The sequence below is a fragment of the Centrocercus urophasianus genome, unplaced genomic scaffold, assembly GCF_019232065.1.
Source record: "Centrocercus urophasianus isolate 14NV4802_14NV808 unplaced genomic scaffold, USGS_Curo_1.0 seq_17, whole genome shotgun sequence".
Classification (NCBI taxonomy): Eukaryota; Metazoa; Chordata; class Aves; order Galliformes; family Phasianidae; genus Centrocercus; species Centrocercus urophasianus.
Genome location: NW_024884722.1, coordinates 477072 through 491576, shown reverse-complemented (window position 1 = coordinate 491576; position 14505 = coordinate 477072). Strand labels below are relative to the sequence as shown.

The 14505-nt window shown below is 52.3% G+C and overlaps 1 protein-coding gene across 5 annotated transcripts in view; it reads right to left on the bottom strand.

Moving 5' to 3' along the window:
- Positions 1–598: 598 nt before the first annotated feature.
- Positions 599–14505, bottom strand: part of STK32C (serine/threonine kinase 32C) — a 57761-nt gene continuing 43854 nt past the window's right edge. For 2 of the 5 annotated variants that reach the window (XM_042818819.1, XM_042818822.1), the window contains 10 exons: positions 8907–9058; positions 6812–6985; positions 6304–6341; positions 4837–4926; positions 4277–4380; positions 4066–4182; positions 2909–3034; positions 2677–2808; positions 1901–1968; positions 599–1277 (listed from right to left, as the gene is read on the bottom strand). In XM_042818819.1, the coding sequence (XP_042674753.1) occupies positions 1139–1277; positions 1901–1968; positions 2677–2808; positions 2909–3034; positions 4066–4182; positions 4277–4380; positions 4837–4926; positions 6304–6341; positions 6812–6985; positions 8907–9058 (1140 nt within the window). In that variant the 3' untranslated portion in view covers positions 599–1138. Of the gene's footprint in view, positions 1278–1900; positions 1969–2676; positions 2809–2908; positions 3035–4065; positions 4183–4276; positions 4381–4836; positions 5974–6303; positions 6342–6811; positions 6986–8906; positions 9059–14505 lie in introns of those variants that run through there. The other 3 variants (XR_006168793.1, XM_042818820.1, XM_042818823.1) reach the window with 3 other exon arrangements.

Genomic DNA, 14505 nt, shown 5'->3' with positions numbered 1-14505 from the left:
AAACCTTTTCTATGCATTTCTGCGTTACAAATATAGAACAGGGATGCAAACCCAGCCACCTCCTTGGCATCTGCCAGCAAACACATCTCGCTAGCTTTAAGGTGAACGCCGCTGCCACAATCTGTGCAGCACAACGGCTTTGTTGCAGCAGAACCCACGGCTCATGTTTGACAACAGCAACCAAAAGCCACAACGCAGCAGATTGAGCAGCCGACGGAGTGAAGGCCTCTGAAAGCAGAGAAAGGCAACCCCCAGAGCGGAGCCATCAGAGAGCTCCTGTCTTACTGAGAAGATAAAAACAGGTTTTGGTAAGTTATGTACAGCACTCCTACTTTACGCTGAAATTAGAGAAAACTGAAGAGTAAATTAAGACACTGCCCTCTTTTCATGGCCAAGCAGAACTAGAAGGTCACAAACTGCTTCCGAAAAAACCTGAACCTGTAACAAAATGCATCCCCCAAACCTGGGCACACAGAGCCCAAATGGCCCCATCTGCCCCACGGCTCCTGCCACTCACAGCGGCTGCATGAAGGAAGCAAGTATCTTAAGTACACTTTACATATTGATCACGTATTTAATCATTACCCAGCCCCAGAAGTGCACAAAGAACATTTATTTACCCCAAGTCGGGAAGGACACTCTGGCAGTGGTGAGGGGACAACAGTTTGCCTACGCCATCCCTGAGCTGCAGGGCCATCCTGCTCCAGATGTGGCTGCAGCAGGGGCAGCCCCAGCTCACAGTGGGAGCACTCGGCCCCACGCAGCCCTCGCTAGCAGCGGTGCCTCATACAGCGTGAGCCACCCATCCAGCTTTCCTCCTGCTGGCTTCCCATCTTGGAGATGTAACTTCTCACGTTGCCATCGCACTGCATTAAAACAGCAATCTGACATTATAAAAGAACAAGTAATGAAATAAGTCTCCTTCCTCCGACAAGTTGCATAGCGAGTATCCTTACCCACGGCAGCACCTCAGTGAGTGGAACTGGTGCCTGTGTAAATCCAGAGCTCAGCTCTGTGAGAACTGTTTTGCTACAACGCTGCAGGATGAGCTGCTGTGCCAGGTGCCGCAGGGCACTGCCAGAGGCACTCAGTGCAACCCAGGGCAGGCGGCAGTGGGCGGCAGCAGGGCGGCCTCAGCTTAGCTGCTGCCCGCCGAGGAGCACACGGAGCTGCACATGCTCAGGTTGGAGGGCTCAGCCTCAGCCTCAGTCTCAGCCTCAGTGGTGCTCTCGGGGGCAGACGTGGACTCGCCGGTCTGCTCCTGGCTCTTCTTCAGCCTGCATGGGGCAGAGGAGCACATCACACAGCCACCCGGCTCAGCGCGAGCCCCTAGCTGCCCCAGCACCCCCACAGCATCCCATGGCAGGCCCGGGTAAGGCAAAGCAGGGGGGCTTCACACTGGTGGCACCTCCAGCGCATGGTGACGTCCTTACATGGGTGGAAGCGCCGGCAGAACATACCACCACGTTCCCAGATGCCCGACCACAGCGTGTGGGCTTCAGTGCTCCAGTGCCTGTGGGCACAGCAATGCACCCACCCACCCCACACACAGCCCCCAGCACGGGGCTGACTGCTGGTCTGCTTCCGAACGCAGCAGGGCCCCTCTGTGTGCTTGGAGATGGCGAAGCAGCACTGAACTGCAGGCTGAACTGCAGCATTCCTCCTGCATGCTTGTGACATCTCCCAAAGCAAAATTCTCCACAAGGGGGAGCTGAGGTGGTGCCAAGTGGGAGCAGAGGGGGCACAAGGGAGCCGAGGAGGTGCGGCATGTGCAGGTCAGACTCCAGCAACCTCTCTGCAGCAAGCCCCATGCAAGGTGCTCCAGGTCCTCAAGCTTCTGATATTGTGGAAAAGCCAGGAAAAGAACATCTTTTATTTCCCCAAAACAGCCCCCACTTACTTCTCTCTGTTAAAGATGACAAAGTCTTGCTGGATAGCTTCAAGGCATTCCTGGAGATAGTCATTTTCCTGTTGAAGAACAGAAAAGAACCACACGTGCGTGAAGAGTCACGTTTGCACATCTGCTTCCTACAGCACTGCACTGCCCCAACCAATGCACAGCACACAGCAGCCACCAGATGAAGGAAACAGCACAACTGATTGCCTTGCAGCTTTTACTGTGGCATGTTTCACCTGTGGCGTGCAGAGACCCTGCAGCCAGGGCTGGGCTCCTACCCCACGCCACCTTGTGCAGTGAGCATGCCAGCTGAGGACTGTGGCAGACACAACAGAAGCCCTGAGCTCTCCTGGTCACAAACCCTCTCCCAGAGGCACTTCCAAGCCTGTTCATTATGTTTTCTCCCTCCCAGTGCCTGGCAGAGCTGTAAGGCCGCAGTGGCACCAGGCCATGCACCCACACTTGGAACGGGCACAGTGGGTGCGGCCATCATCCAGCCCTCAGACAAACCACGAAGCACAAGCCTCACCCTGAGCTGCCGGGCAATAAGACAGTGCTTCTCAGAAAGGCCACAACCAGTTGGATGGTTTGCTAGTTTTACCCTTGATCACTGTGCCCACACCTCTATCTGTCAAATTCACTTCCCTAAGCACAGATTGTTGTGAAAGGGTTCTATTGCACTTATGAAGAGGAACACTTGGCTGTCAGGAAGACTCCATTTGGCAAACGCTTCCACCCCAATATATCTGCATGGGAAGCAGCATCCCAGCAGCACTCACAGACTGCGAGCTGTCCTTGCTGTTGTCCCGTGATTTGTTCTTCGCCAGCCTCTTCTTCTTCTTGTGCAGGGGCCTGGACTCCAGGATCATCTCCTCCAGCTCGAAGGTGGGGTCGCAGTGCAGGCGGCCCTTCTGCAGACACACGGACACACGGGGTCATCCCTCCCCAGCGAATTCCCCGCGCCCGCAGCAGGGGCAGTGAGCAGGCAGGCCGTGGTACTGTGGTACTCACGTTGGGGACAAAGCCCGGCTCCAGGCGCTTCTGGCAGACATCGCCCCAGGGCACGGCAGAGAGATATGCTGATGTCTGGATGTCGGCCAGGCAGGAGAAGCGGTGCTCGGGGTTCACCGTCAGCAGCTGCGGGACAACAGCACTGCTGTGAGCAAGGAGAGATGGAGCCCAGAGCCCCGGCCCTGCAAACGCACCGGGGACCCGGCAGTGCCGCACCCCTTCTGCTGGGGGCAACGCGTGCCATTCTGCACAGGGGAGCGGTGCACAACGCCGCAGCGCAGCGCGGATCCAGCAGCAGATGCGGCGCCGGCCTTCCTGCAGGGCGCAAAGCCCCGTCCGCCCCTCCCGGCGCGCGACGCGCTGCCCCGGCGCTCCCTGCAGCTGCCAGCAGGGGGCGATGTGAGCCCGCCCAGCGCCGCGCCGCCGATCGGCACCAGCGGCCATTGAGCCTCGCACCACTCGGAACCGGGCGTACCTTGCTCACAGCGCGCCCATCAGTTACTTTTCAGAGTTTTCAAGCAAACGACAGCTGAAAGCCAACCTCCACAGCGCACCGACAGCTCTCCAGGTGCAGCAGTAACACGAAAGCATTGCACACATACGAAATCCCTCCCTGTAAATGCCCCCGAACCAGACTTCTCAGCGCTGAGCCCACTGCTCCCCTGCTGTCCCAGCCCACCCCACGGCACAAGGACCTTACCCTCGGGTGCTGAAAGAACCCAGCCTCCCCAGGGAAGAACCTGAGCATTACACCAAGAAACAGCCTTTTCGTTGGCTAGCAAACAATGCATCCTATCCCTGTTTGCAGAAGGCAGTTGCAGCTCAGTGACCTTTAAGGTCCCTTACAACCTAAGGCATTATGATTCCACACTTACAGAAGTAAAAAAAAAAAAAAATCATAACAAAAGATTAATCTGTGCTTAAACCAAGTAATGTCTTTTTGCTGGACTTTGTGAAAGTCCACTTTCAGTTTCACACTACTAGCACACTGAAATATGTCCAGGCACACCTGCACGCACCACAGCTACTGCCCAGCCTAGCACACAGCAGGAGAGCTGTGCTGCCCCGTTCATCACAGGGGAGCTGGACCACACGGCCCTGCGAGGTCCCTCCCAACTCCAAGGACTCTATGATTCTACGACTCTAAGAGCCCTCACCTTTCGCAGCAGAGCAACCATCTCCTTTGACCACGTGGATGAGTACTGAACGCTGACGGTGCTGAACAGCTGCACCAGGGACTCCACCGGGTTGCTGGAGTGGATGTCATACGGCCTCTGGGGAAAGCACACAAGGGTGAGAAGGAATTCCCTTTCCTCTCCGCAGCCCATGAAGGAGCCATGTTCTTAGGCCTCTGGCTCTGAAGCCTACCCAGCCACGGAGGAGCTCGTAAGCCATGATTCCCAGTGACCACCAATCCACTTCGAAGGAGTAACCCGTGCCACCACTCAGGAAGGAATGGAAAATCTCCGGAGCTGAACAGACAGAGCAGAGCCACAGCAGGTTATCTCCAGTGTCAGTTGGTTTCTGCTAAAATCACCCACATCGTGCAAGTCCACACATAAGTGCAGTTAATGCCACCAGTGGGGCTTCCAGGACAAGCCAGCAGCACAGCTGGTCTCACAGGGGGCTGGGCAGCAAGCAGGGACTGTGAGACATGGGGACACTGGGCCATGGGGACAGGAAACTGAGGGGACACGGAGCTGAGGGGACGCTGGGAACGCTGGAGGGACGGGCAGCACTCTGATGGCAATGCAGCCATTGAGGAGCTCCCCTCTTGAGCCAGCTAAGCTCTGCTGAATGACTCGGTGCATGCATTAACGGGCGAAATCCATTCAGTGCTTTTGTGACAGACAGGATTTAGAAGGCCGCATGCAGGGAGCATTCCTTAAAGGTAAAGCACAGAGTAACAACCTGCCACTGCTTCTTACCCATGTATGGCTTTGTTCCAGCTAGCGCAGTTGCTCTTTCACCATCCCTAATTATTGTTGCAATATTAAAATCTGTTAAGTGTGCGTGACCTTAAACAAAGACAGATGTTAGGAAGGAATTACTTGCAGCACAGAACCCCACAGTGCAGAATAAAGGTGTATTTAAGCTTTTGCTCCCAGGGGCAGAGAGCAGGGCAGGCAGGAACCTCCCCAGCCCTCCATTGGGCCCCAGGGCTCCTGCAGCCTTCTGAGGACCTCAGGCCTGCCTGATGCTAAGTGCTACCTCACTGTGCTTCTGCATCTTGAATCACATATGAAGCTTCACATTTTGCATGGAGCCCATTTAAAATACCCAACTTAATCCACCCTACCCGGCCATTCTTGTTCTTTGTTTGTGGTGCATTACAGGATTCTGAGTTTCAAACCTGGGACATGTCCAGTTTTAAATGCCAAATTCTTTACTGCTTGGGAAACTCAGGCTCAGTTTTTCACCAGTGAATACAAACAATGTAATGTGGCAGTACTGAGCCAACGTGCAGCACAAAAACAGAGGGATGTGCAAAGTAATGTGAAAAATACCACAATATTTCAGCTTACAGTAAACACTCCTAGTTCAGCCTACCTTGGGAGCTGTAACTTACACAGCTCCAGCACTTGGTCACACTGACATATCAGAACCTAGAGTCAGTAAAGAAGACAAGGAAACTGTGTTAAGACACCGCCTTGTTCGTGTTGATTGAAAACAACCTGTAACAGTTTGTGGATGAAAGCGTTGGACCACAACCACATCCACATCCCAGAGCCAAGGCAGAGCTGGCACTGCAGAGCACAGCCAATGCAGACACATCAATCTAAAGAAATCCTAACACTCTGCAAACCATAAGTCTGTATCAAGAAATCACTGAGATGTTTCAGGAAGTACAGAAGAACATTCTCTCTGTTCCTGCATTGCCTGTCACCAGGGCTGTGTGGGGAAGCCAGGGGCCTTGGATGGGGCAGAACATTTTCACCATATGAATGCAGATACAGGTCATGTCCAATAGTACGCGCAGTCTGAGGCACTGGCATTTAGCCTTCATACTCTGTGGTTCTTTCTAACAAACTCCCATGCAAGCCATGGTCTTGGTAAGCCTTTACCTAAAACGTGGAGTATTTGGAGCCTGCTGTCTTGAGAAAGTGAATCTTCATTTTCTAAGACTTAGGACTGGAGAGCTGAATGTATGGGATCTCATATGTGAGCTGTCCTGTATAGATCATGATAGCCAACCAATGGTGTTAACAACACTACCAATAGAAGCTCCCAGGAAGGTTTCCAGGCTCATTTTGCCTGGCTCAGCCCGGTTCTCTTCTCACAGAAAGCCTGGTGCGTGTGTATTTCTCACACCTTTCCCACATAACAAGACACACAGAATGCTCGACTGCAAGAAATCTGTAGCGGGTGGACAAAGTGAGACAGAGAGCTCCTACCTTGCTCATCCAGGAGAATGTTGTCTGGTTTTACATCTCTGCAAAGAGAAGCAAAATTACAGCAAACTGAAATCTCAGTCAGATGACAGATTAACTGCTACAAAAAAACCTGCAACCCTTTTATCTACCTTTTTATCTAAAAATAGAAAGACAAAACCCCAAAACACCCTAATATGGAACAAGTCCCTTCAGACATTACAAGCATATTTCTCCTGGGAAAAAAACGTGGGAGCATCCTGCTTATTCATGCATCACGTCTGTGAAATCAGTGCTCCAGGCGTCAGCCCACCCTGGGAAGCCCTCCATCAGCCCAGCCCCAGCCACGGCCCCAGGCACCGCACTCGGGCCCCTGAGAGGAGGAAGGTCCCCAGGCTGCAGCTCCGTGGGCAAGGTTTGTGAGCCACACACAGCCAGCCCCCTGCACGCAGCCCAGCCGGACCCACAGCCAGACAGCAGCCCCACAGCCCCGCAGCTCCCACTCGCTCCCAGCGCCTCGGAGCACAGGTACCTGTGAATGATGTGCTGGCTGCGCAGGTAGTCCAGCGCCAGGGCCATCTCACAGAGGTACAGCCTGACCGTCTCCTCCGTGAACTGCACGTTCTGCTGCAGGTGGTAGCGCAGGTCCCCGCCGAGCAGCAGGTCCACCACCATGAACATGTCCTCCTCGTCCTGGAAGGAGTACCTGCGGGGAGTGGCCGTCAGCAGAGCTCCTTGTGACTGCACAGCACCGCTGACAATCTGCCTGCATCCCCACGACGAGCATATGGAGGCCTCGGTGTCGCCTCTCTTTAATTAAGGGGGCACCATTCACGAGGCCATCACGATGCTTTTGCTGTCCTAAGCGGCACTTCCACGCTGAGGCGGCTGCCCCTGTTAACTCCTGCCTTCCGAGCACCATCCTTCACCAAAACCCCACAGAATGCCATAGAACCACTCAGCAAGCAACCCCTGCAGACAGGTACGGGGGCTGGGCTTTGGGGCTGCCCTTCCAGACCAGAAAACCACAGAGCAAATATGAGTGTTTCAATTCCTACCTGCTATTCTGCCTCGGTTTACCTGAGGCACACTGTTCCCTGCTTCAAACATCCCAGAACAAACCACAGAACCATAGAATGGTTTGAGTTGGAAGGGACCTTCCAAGGCCACCTGGTCCAACTCCCCTGCACTCAGCAGGGACACCCACAGCTCCTTCTGGTGCTCAGAGCCCCGTCCAGCCTGATGTCCCACAGCACCCATCCCGTACCAAACTCCCCACTGCCAGCTCCCTGGCACACAGCCCAGGGGCTTTGCTCGTAGTCGTCTCAGAGCCACTGCGGATTTTCAGTTGTGAAAAGCACGACACAACCATACCTAAAATATCCCTGCATATCCTGAAAATGGATTAGAAAATGCAAGTGCTAGTTTAACCATAAAAACAGAGAAGTAGATTTGTATTTACGGTAGAGTAAAACGCCTCTCTATTTGCAGAGGATCCCGGAGGAGAGTGACAGCAGTGAGGATACACTACAAATAAGGTCCCATTGTTATATTTGGCCACAGCGTTTCTAAGGAGAGAGCATGTGGGGTTGTATAATGCTTATGAATCACACACTTCTCATCCTGAATATGTGCTTATTCCAAATGCAGGAGCTGGGAAAATATGCATCAGCATGTCTGCTCACAGATTTCATTACCTGTTGGAAAATGCCGTTGTTGAAGTGCCAACAGCCAATGGGGTGGAAATGCTGCCCCCAGGACCCAGTTACACTCCCTGACCCCACTGCAACTCCTGCCTCTACCTGAGCTGTCCTCTGAAGGCACAGAGCATGCACAGCACCGAGCAGCCCCAGGCACAGCACCAGTAACCACGGCCACCTACACGTCAGCAACAAGAGACCAGCCTCCTTCCTCCTCAGCCTGTCACCTCTGCTCTGTGGGACCACAAGTGGTTCCCTCGCCTTGTATAAATGCCACTCTTCTTGGCTGCTAAATCCTCGCTCAAAGCCAAGCAGCAACCTTCAGATATAATGGACCACTTTTTAGATTTGGAAATGAATTTACGTTGTGCAAGATTCAGCGAGATAGCTGAGCTCTAAAGGGAACGCTGCACTCAGCAGCAAACTGCTGCAGTTCTGTTTTGCCATCAGCTGCTCTCCAGCCAAAGGCCACACATGTGGCAATCTGCAGAGATCACAGCACTTCTCAGAAACAGATCACAGAAAACAGCTGCATTCCAAAGCACTCAGTACTAATTCAGGGCCTCATTAAAAAGAACAGCTCTCACATCAGGCTGGGAGCTACTGCAATGGTCACACAGCACACGTGGCACACCGGCACTGCAGCTCAATGCTAGCGCCTTGGCCTGCAGCAGTGTGTGCGAGGAGGCTCTGAAGGAGAACCAACACAACGGGTTCGATGAAACGAGACCGACTGCTGGAAAATGCTTGCGATGTAACACTTGGATGCCTTCTGTGCGTGTGCTCCCTGAAAGCGCTTCATTCTGCTGCACCAGCTCCGCAGTACCTCCCCATGGGGCTGTGTGCAGAGCACACAGAACGCAGAACGCAGCCCTGCAGCACGGGGAGGGGCAGGGGAGGGCAGGGGGAAGGGCAGAAGCCACTCACCAGAGGTTCACCAGGAACACGTGCTCAATCTCCTGCAGGATCTCCAGCTCCCGGAACACATTGCGGACCTCGTCCCTCTCGATGCACTGCTGCTTGTTCATGTACTTCATGGCATACATCTTCTCAGTGTCTCTCTTCTGCACAATGCACACCTGCAGCAGAAGGAAAAGATTTAGTAAAATGTTCCCTACCCTCATCTGCTGCTTGACATGTGAGACCAGCTCTCCAGGAGGGGAAGCTCACACACGCTGAGTGTACACTACCAGCAGATTGAGTTTAACCTATTTCAGATATGGCCGTACTCAGAAAGGTCAAACGATCCATTTCGCTTCAGCTGAAAGCTATTAAAATGTAAATAGGTTAAAAATGAGGAAAACAACCACCACTGTGCCCAGCACTGGGCCACGCTCCATGTCCCTGCACAGCGCAGAGCTACCAAGCACAGAGTGGGGCCCAGTGCCCCCCCAGAGCATCCTCAGTGCTGCTCCCGTATCTCTGGCTGATGACGACACTAATTATCAAGGCAGGTATTCTGAAATGAACTAATGAGCATCCTACAGCTGGTATCATTATGTCTGTCCTCTCTTCATTACCAGACTGCAGTGTGCTGCGTACGTTTTCTTTGAAAAAAGAAGTCTGGCAGTTTGCTCCTACAGCCTTCACTGGAACACCACAGCAAGACCCAACCAAAGGTGACCTCCAGCTGCTGGAGCCACAGCACCCGCTGCCCCTCATAACATCTAACATCCCACAGCACCCGCAGCATCCCATGGATCCCACATCATCTAACAGGTCCTGCAGCATCCCACAGCATCCCTGGATGGAGGAAAGGTCACAGGGAGATCTGAGCTCTTCCATACTTCCAAAATGCTCCCATTAATAACAATTTGCAAGTGTTAATGGTACATAATGTAATATCACTGAGGACACATTACAGCAGAAGATGACAAAATAATAGGAGGTTATCGTTAGCCTGCTACAAACATCCTAATTAGCAACACAATGAAATTACGGGGATTATTTTGCAGTTGCCATTGCAATGACTGCACAAGCAGAGAACCACGGATGTACACAGCTCTGTGCTGAGGGCATGCTCTGGGCTGGCTCCTACCGGGGGGCAGCAGGGGTCTGGCCCTGCCTGAGGACACCAGCAGCTGCAGGGAGACATGGCACAGACAGATGGCACAGACAGACACACAGCACAGACAGACACATGGCACAGACAGCACAGACAAGGGCTGAAACTCGCTGCCTGCATCCTGAATGTGAGCAGGGAGCTGCCTGCTGCGACGCACAGCACCAGCACGACCCGACTGCTGCCTCAAGCTGACAGTAATAAGCCCCAAGGGAAAGTAACTGCACCCTGTAACTTCCTTCAGCAGCAAAGACCCAATGATACCCCCTTAGGACATGGGCATCGCTACACAGCTTATCTAAAAACAAGTCCATGAGTACCAGCAATTCAGATAGCAAACGATGCTATTTTCTGATTTGTTTCACATTAAGGCTAGAAAAACATCAATTTCTAAATCTTTGTCATTAGTTCTGGTTTAGATTTTGACTTTTCCATCCTTCCACATACTGCTTTTCACATTTCTGTCATTTGCTCTCTGTTTCTCTGCAGGAAAAATGGACATCTAGCATAACAAATGAGAACACAATGGCAGGTTCCCTTGCAAGTGGTGTTCTGAAACAGAAGAGCATCACCTACGTGCAAAGTAACTCCACTTTCAAGTACTATACAAACTTTTCATCTGTTTTCTAGGGAAGAAACAAAACACACGAGGGTCAAAGGAACGTTCCTCCCCTCACCAGGCAGCACTGCTCTGGTGCAGCTCCACAGGAGCACAGCACAGCTCTGTGCTGGTGCAGCTCCACACCTCTGTGCAGCCCTGCAGTGCTGTGCAGCTCTCTGTGCCCTGCTGTCCCTGCCCTGCTGTCCCCCATCACAACACAAGGACCAGTGCTGCTCCTGCCCTCTCCATCCATGTTGCTTAGGTCCTCCATGACCAGCAGGAACCCTCCCTAAAATGCCTGTGGCTGCAGGAGCACAGCCCATGCACCGACAGGTGAGTGCCCAGCACACATCTTTACCTCTCTGCTCTGCCCCTGTGGAAGCAGGGAACACCTACAGGGTAACAAGCCTGAGAGGTTTTAAAATAAATCTGGATCCACTTTTCAAGCAGATCTACAATGTAAAGCAACACAAGAAAGAAAAAGAAGAGATGACTGTGTCCTCGTGCTGCACAATGTGGTCCCTCCCTGCACAAAGGACATTTTCTGTGGCTAAATACAGCCGTCAGGAAAAATTGTATGTAATGCTGCCAGATCCACGCTGCAGAAGGCAGGCATCAGCTGGCAGTATATTGCTCAAGACATGGCACATACATAAAAGATTTAATCGACTCCCAGATACCCTGAGCATTCAGCAGCTGCCAAATGGTTTGTATACAGCTGCCTTTGCTTTTATTGCATTAAAGGCACAAAGGAGCTGGAACTTGCATTTGCTATTCAGGACATGAGATGAGCATTTAACATCTCCCATTTCGACCTCACTTAATGGGGCCACATACAATGACAACAGAAATTGTCACTGGAGCCGAAGTTTGTCTTCATCTGAGCCTGGACTGGCTGCTGCACCCAGCAGCCGAGCTACGGCAGGCATTCACAGGAGTGCAAAGGGTCACTGACCCACATGATGCATAAAAAAACAAAGAAAAAGAGAGGAAAACTGACCCTCGGCTTTGAAATCCTCAGCTTAAGGTAGGCATTGCCCTTAAAGCACGCAGCACATGAAAGCATCTAAACGTGGATGTCTGTAAAGGCATCAGAGCCCTCTGGGTCTTCTCAAGATGCCCATCACTGCTGCTCCCTGCACTGCTGCCCTGCCGCTGTTACTGCAGCATGTCCTGCAGCCTTCATTGCCACAGCATTTCTCCCACTGCTGAGCAGACAGCAAAGCCACGTGTTTCAAGTTTCAAAACAAGAGACCCTCAGAAGAGCAGAGTCCCTGCAGCCAGCGCTGCTGCTGCGAGTCCCAGGGATGGCTGGGCTGCTGCAAATGCACGCCGTGCCGCCCCCCTGCAGCGCCCAGCGAGCTGCGCCTGCCCACCGTGCCTTCTGCTCCCCGCCTGCCCACGGTGTCAGCTGGCATGGAACTACAGCACAGTCACTGGGGCTTCGTGGTGCCCGGGGGACACAAGGTGCTATTTTTTGCAGGAAGATTTCTGTTCTTGCTGCTGTTATTTCGGGATGTTTTCCCTGATCCTCTGCATTTTTGCTGCTCTGCACATTTTCAGTTCAACTTGCTACCTTTCATGCAGCCAGGCTTTAGAAAGTCAATAATTTCTTTCCTGCTGATTCCGAGCGAATCCAGTGGCTGAAATCTTCACTTGGATGAAAAGTCATCCAGTCATTTAATAGTGTGTCCTGACTTACCTCAAGCTAATTATAATGGAATATCACAATTTGTCTGTGGGCTCAAATAAAAGCAAGCACTTTGCATGCCAGGCACTCTCTGTGAAGCAGATAAGCACTTGAGATTGCTTGCTCTTGGCTACACAAAGATTATTTTTTCTTCTGCTGATGCACATGTCAAATTAAGGCACTCGTGAACCCGTCCCCTGCAGGACATCACTGCCACATCTGATGCCCACAGCTGGGTCCAAGATATCTTCCTTCTGCTTTGGGCATGGGAGCAGTACGTTATCTTCTAGAGCCTCTCCACGGGCTTCTGTCCTTGAAGGACCAGAAAACGCTCTCTAAACTTCTCCCAGAAATGTTGCTGGACTCGGCTGAGGGCCGTCAGGAATTTTCCTGGATTTTGTTTATTTTGTCTTCAGAGTCAACGCTCGGCACCAGCAAACTGCACACTCTCATCAAACATCCTAATCCCACGTGAAAGTGAACCACAGGAGGACACTGCTCTAGCCTGTAAAACGCTTATTCAGAGTGGTTACACCTGGCCCAAATACAGTGATTTATACTTCAGTTTTCGCTGACTTCCCCTGGGGATTATGTCTGGGCTCCTAGACAAACAAAATACCCTATTAGATATTCAGAAGTTAAGAAAATCCTTATATTTCCCACTCTGCAGGGATGAGAAGTGCTGCACTTACACGTGGGCATTCTGGACAGTGGGCGGCGATCCACCCCCAGGGCTCTGCTGACCCCAGCTGCACCTCCAAGCACTCAGCGCCTGCAGCTGCAGGCTTCTGCTCTCAGAAATAATGCCAACCTGACAAAGTCATTAGGAAACAACACAAGCAAAAGCACCACTAGAATTTGGTTCTTCAACCAGCCAAGAAAATATCAGCAAGCTGCAGGAGCTGCCCAGAAAGCAACACCCTCAATGCAGACACTCCCTGTCACATCGCTCCAAGGCACAGATAGACGTGCTCTCACGATGACTGCAGGCAGTAAATGCCATCAGCACAGATCTTCCAGTTCACGGGCCTTCCAACCTATCGCATTCCAACGCAGGAATCCATCGTATGGTCATGCCAATGGACAGACCTTCCAGCACCTGGTCATCCTAATATATAGGCCCAAAAGCCCCAGGCCACCGTGCATCTCGTGGCTGTCAGGGACTTGCTCCTCTGCAGATCCTGCCTCCTCCATGCTGCTTTAGCGTGGCTCTACACCAATAACTGAAACCATAATGTTGTCAATTATATTTTAAAAATGAAAGTCAAATTTCAGCTGATATCAGGAAAGTAATAGCAAAGGATGATATCATTTTGAAAGGAAACCAAAGACGGCTGACGTGGCCACAGCATCACAGTTGCACAGTAGGCAGCAACAGTTACTCTGTTATTTCAAACCAATTTTCATATCCATTTCGTATTATGATGGCACTGCGTAATTGAAATACAGTCTTTGTCTGGTAATTAACATCTGTGCAAGAACTGTAATTAAAAGATAATGTTAATTTCCACTACACTTTGAATAAATGTTAAGGATAAAACCTCCAATCAAATGTTATTTTGGCATGGTAAGATAACAAAACCTAGAGCTGTCTTCGAGGTGTATTTGCAGTGATAAAACTAAAGCACCAAGCACACAAACCACGGCAAGCAGCAGGGCAGAGCAGTGCTGGAAGCACGGGGCCGTGGCACTGCTGCCCAGAGCTGCGGATGCCCCATCCTTGGATTAACCAAGGCCACAGGTGGGCCCTGGGCAGCCCGAGCTGGTGGGGAGCACCCAGCCCACAGCAGGGGGCTGTAAGGGCCCCCCCAGCAAAGCTCTGCTGCACTTTCAATGCTAAGCCTGCACCCACTTCCCACAGGCTGCTCCAGCACCGCAGCCCACGTCCAGCTGGGAAGGAGCGCAGGATGCGGGCCTGCCCTCAGCACCAGCCCTGCGCCGGGTACACGTGGGGCTCCAGCCCTGGGCTGTGGATGTCTCGTGGTCCCGAGCAGCCGGCAGTGGGGCTGCGGGGCCTCCGGGTGCCCAGAGAGGAGCGAAGGGACAGAACAACAAATGGACGGCAAGAATACCTGATGGATGGCAGGACAGCGGTGTTACCTCAGGTGCAGCTGGCAGGGCAGCATGGGGAGCAGAGTCATGCAGGCTGCAGAAGGAACGTGATACACACAGC